The sequence below is a fragment of the Rhagoletis pomonella genome, unplaced genomic scaffold (genome assembly GCF_013731165.1).
Source record: "Rhagoletis pomonella isolate Grant_MI unplaced genomic scaffold, Rhpom_1.0 Rhpom_scaffold_06234, whole genome shotgun sequence".
Classification (NCBI taxonomy): Eukaryota; Metazoa; Arthropoda; class Insecta; order Diptera; family Tephritidae; genus Rhagoletis; species Rhagoletis pomonella.
Window position 1 is genome coordinate 1108 of NW_023464768.1, and position 5320 is coordinate 6427.

The window sequence follows — 5320 nt, forward strand, 5'->3', positions numbered from 1 at the left end:
GTTATAATTTTCTTGTGGACAAGTGCGCTCGGGTATAAAAATCAATTTAATTAACAATTTTAATGATGAAATACATATGTATGTATGAGAGTCATTTTAAAAGAATTTTATTAATAAGTTGACAGAAACCATTAAATGTACAGAAGTGACATAATTTTCTACAACTGAAACTTGCGTTTATATGGTTAACGTCTGAACTGCATTTGAATTTAAAAATAAGGGAATAAAATAAAATAAAAATAACCTAAAAAAAAAAAACAAAAAGCATTGTCCCTATTCAAGTGCTTTGAAGTGTTGATGAAAAAATTCGCATTTAAAATTGTGGTTTTTTAATAATTGCAAACTTAATGGGAATAATTGCAGACTTAATGAGCCTAACTAAATCACTTTTACTAACTTCCAATGAAAACTTATGCGTAATCATATAGATCACGTTTTAATGCAATTACAAACATATTTGAATTCAATTACACATCAATTAAAAAGAGATTGTCAATTATTCGTGTGTATTTTTTATAGTTTCAATTCTTCTGTAGCTTTATTTTGTGGTTATCGTTTTGTTTCTAACTCATTCAGATTTCGTTTGCAATGTATTACGCTGCTTTGTTTTTGGTGCTTTTTGCTACTGCGGTGCGTACTTTTCCTGCCTATTTATATAAACTGAAATAAACATACACTTTTATTACATTTCTTTTCGAAAAAAATTGTCTTTTTTCTTTTTCAGGTCCACTGCTTTATTTTTTATAAAACAGAGAAAATCGAATGCTTTCCCAATGCTCGATACATAAGGAATTCTACATGTGGCATAAAGGCAGTCAGTCGCTACCGATCGCACACGAATATGGAATGTGATATTGTGGATCGTTTGAAAAATGTTTCGGTAAAGTCGCATGTGCATAAAAAATACATATATGTAAATACGTGTATGTATGTATATACTGTATAACACTATAAATGAGTACCGCATTCTTAAACTAATAATAATTGCATATAAAATATCACTTCTAACAGCTTAATTTGCAACTTTTTCTGCGAAATACCGCCAATCACTACAAACCATTTCTAGTCAATGTCACCGCCAATTTGTGCAAAATTCTGGATAGACGAAACTTTCCCGCCTACACAACAACCGTAATGAATATACTAAAAGAAGTATCGAATGTGAATCATAGTTGTCCGTATACGGTGAGTAGCTTTCTGTTATTTGGAGCTATCAGTGAATCAAACGTGGTCCACTTTTTTGTGAAATATAAGAAAATGCTTTCACTGAATTTGAATAGCTGCGAACTTGACATGCAGGTGTACATTAATACATATTTTACTTTTAATCCATACGTTCATAAAAAGCTTTAATTCGAAATCAGTGAAAGCATTTTCTTAAGCAGGGATTACACGATTTGTACATTTTTATAGATTTGTACTATTTGACAGTTGCAAAGTTGTTGGGTTTGTTGGGACAATTTTTTATTGAACTGAACTCATTGTGAATACAAATTTCTAGACAACATCACATTGTGATTTTCAAAATGTACAAATCGTGTGATCCCTGCTTAAGATTTCACGAAAATACGGCTGCGAGGGATTTAATTAAAGCTTCGATTATTTTAACCCAAGTTCTTTTTGCCATTTCATTCTAACTCGCTCTTCTACAGAAACGCCTAGTGGTTAAAAATCTCTTTATTGATGACAAGTTTTTACCCATTGAACCACCCTTGGGACTCTATAAGGGTGTTTTCCATTTCTTCGAAGGATTCCCCTACGATGATATAGGTACGGTCATACTTTATGTACAGGCTATTGAAGTGAAGCAATTTAAATGGCGTGTAAAAGCACCGAAATTGCTAGCACACTGGAAGTTGAAATAAAAAATTGGCAATTAAAATAAAATTTCCATTAATATCATTTTCCAAGTGGCGGATACAGAGGGGGTCGATGGGGCGATGGAGCCTGCCAGGGCTGCAAAATTAAAATTTCGGTTTTCGGCCTTATCACACGATATTTTGTCTCACACAAGATGATTCCCTCGTAGAACCATAAAAATCTGGTGCACTTCGAGAATTTTTACCAGTTTACCGAGTTGAAAGCATTTTTGACATCTAGGGTAAAAACGCTTATACAGTGACATGTCTTCTTCTTCTTCTTTTTTGGCGCTGTAACCGCCTAAGCGATTTTGGCCGAGTTCAGCAAAGCACGCCAGTCGTTTCTCCTCTGTGCCAACTGACGCCAATTGGAAACGCCAAGTGAAGCCAAGTCCTTCTCCACCTGATCTTTCCATCGCAGTGGGGGCCTCCCTCTTCCTCTGCTACCACCAGCGGGTTCCGAGTTGAATACTTTCAGAGCTGGAGCGTCAGTGTCCATTCGAACGACATGACCAAGCCAGCGGAGCCGCTGTATTTTAATTCGCTGCACTATGTCCATATCGTTGTAAAGCTCATACAGCTCATCGTTCCATCGTCTGCGGTACTCGCCGTCGCCAACGCGTAAAGGACCGTAAATCTTCCGCAAAATCTTTCTCTCAAACACCCCAAGAGCTGCCTCATCCGATGTTGTCATTGTCCATGCTTCTGCGCCATATACCAACACAGGCATGATGAGTGACTTATAGAGCGTGGTTTTCATACGTCGAGAGAGGACTTTACTCCTGAATTGCATGACACGGAAAATAAACATAAAACACCTTAAAGGTGATAATGCAAATAATTTACTAAATATGTATAGTCAAATTTAAGAAAAAAAAAAAAACTGAATAAAAAAAAACAGAGAAATACTCGCAACCACAAGAAAAGTGTCAAAATGAAAACCAGCAAAATACTGCTGCTCAACTGTACGGCTATCACATATACCCCATATTCAAATGACACAAAATGGCAATAATATCAAAAGTTGCACAAAAAAGCAATAACGAGAAACCTAAAACGAATGTAATGCGATGATTGCGCAAAGTGTTTTGTGAATGACAGAGAATGTGAAAAAATCCACACTTAAGCGTATGAATCGAGTGCATATTTATGTATCTATGTGAGTGCAGAGGAGCGGGTGAATAGTAAAAATATTATGCAAACGTGTTAAGGGTGTCGTGAGTGGATGTACATGGCGAAAAGGACTAAAAGCATACAAATACACAGACGCATATATGTAAAAGCTGCCACTTAACGTTGCATGAGCTGTTGGTTGGTTAGGGGTCGATGAGATGAGTGTCACATTGAAAGCAAAATCATATGAAACTGTCAAAATATCATAATGTAAATTAATTTTGGTGTGTCACACAAGTCATGACAGCTGGCGGTGTATTGCCAACCAAAAAATCAACCAGCGGCTGCCTGCAAGGCGGTTCAGCCACTTTAAAAAATGAAAGGCGATCATAATACATATACTCGTAATACATTTTACTTGTGTGCGATCTACTTATGTATGTATGTAAATGCCTCCATATAATAAATTTTCAAATCAGAAAAAATGTTCAATGAAAAATAAAACTACAAATGGCACTTTAAATTGACGTTTATGCATACTTTTCAATACTGGGATTAATTATTTCAGTTTACGATTTAATATGTAGCATAAAAAATACAATTATTGGTAGGAGTGAACGTTAAGCTTTTACTTGTGAGAAGAGTAAAAATAATTTAATTATATAAGTTAAATAAAATAGAGCGGCATGAGCAAACAATTTTAGTAAAACATTTTAATTTATGCTTTCTTAAAATGTTGAAAATGATTTGATTATATTAGGGTCACTAAAAAGTCCTTACAATATCTAAGAAAAAAGAAATTTGGCAGTAGAAATGGCCTTCTCAATTTTCCAGATATTTTGCAGCATGGCTTATACACTTTTTCTGAGTTTATCCTTGATGTATGGCTATAAATGAGGGGCCAATTTAGGACTGTACACCAAATAACCCATCAATTTGATGCTTTGAGTGCTTAAAAAATCATTTGTTTAACGAGGTAAGTGAGAGCTCGCATTTCTTTGATGAAAGACCATTTCGATACCTGTGCTGAAGATCGACCTATCTCGGCGGCCAGTTCGAAAACGCCCTATCTCAGAATTCGGTTCGGTGACTTTTGCTAAAATTTCAAAATCAAAAGTTATCAAAACCAATTCTATGGGACTGAGAAATATTATTTTCTACTTTTTAGTCCATTGATAGAAGCGTGGTATATTAATAAGATTTTTTTTTATTTTTAACCGACTTCATAATTTTTATTTTTTTTTTATGTATGTTACCGCATAACTTTGGACGACGTTAACCGATTTCTTTAATTCTTATTTTTTTTTTGTTAAGGAAAGGTGTTACCTCACAGTTGGTTCCATACTAATTTGATTTAAATGCCATCATTGGATGATGAAGTAATTCACGATAATCTTAAATTTTTATATGAGAATTGAAGTCAGTTTTGTTTTTTCCTTAAAAATTACTTGTATTCACTTACACAAACTACAACAACATAAGACAATAGTCTAAAGCTGCAATCAGTGCGTTGCTGCTGTTACAAATTCCAAAGCATTGTCGTATTGCCACTTCGAATCACTTTCACTATCCACGCTTATTTCTGCTTTGGCACTCTACATTCGCTAACATGCTCCGCTTAAAGTATTTTACACTTAGCCTGTCATATTAGCCAAGATTTATTTTGCAAACGATTTAACCACTCTGCCAAGTAAGCGGCAATCGGTATTAAAAAAAAAAATAATATTGCATTTAAACTGAAAATTTCAAGTGAGGTTTGTTGTAAGCATTCAATTAAGGCATTCAAACTTTCGTTTTTATGCGCGCCACCAAAGTTATTCACCACCACTTTGGCACTCTTTCCATTAGGGTTTAGACTGCAAATAAATTAAAAAACAAAATAGTTGACAGCTTGCGAAATTCTAAGCAAATTATCCACAACATATTTTCCTCACCTCCACATGCATTGCATTTAAATTTGTTAATTTTCAATTTTGTTTCAAAATTTGCATCACATTTTATCTGAATTTAAATGCAAAGCGACTGTTGCGCCGATTAAACTAAATAATGCTTATACTGCTTTCAAGCGCCTGGCGATCTGCGCGGAATGAAAAAACTTTCACTAGCAAATCACTTCATGGCTGAGCAAATCAGCCAACTAAAACTTTGTCTAGCCTAGTCATGACTTGTTGGCTGGCCCTGCACTCATTCGAAGTAAGTGTGTCTTTCTGCAACAACAACAACAACAACAACAACAACAACAACTGCAACAACGTATGAAGTGGACACTTTTCCGATTTGCTGCCAAAGTTCAAAAAATGCAAAAACTTTCTGCAGAGCAGTAAAAAAAACAGCATACAAACGTATGT

At 34.8% G+C, this 5320-nt stretch overlaps 1 protein-coding gene across 1 annotated transcript; it reads left to right on the forward strand.

Moving 5' to 3' along the window:
- Positions 1–726: 726 nt before the first annotated feature.
- LOC118755424 lies at positions 727–1866 on the forward strand (the record flags this gene model as incomplete). The annotated part of the gene is made up of 3 exons (XM_036490259.1): positions 727–880; positions 1012–1185; positions 1653–1866. Coding segments are annotated over 3 exons (541 nt in total), but the record flags the coding sequence as incomplete, so codon positions are not given.
- Between the last annotated feature and the right edge of the window lie 3454 nt (positions 1867–5320).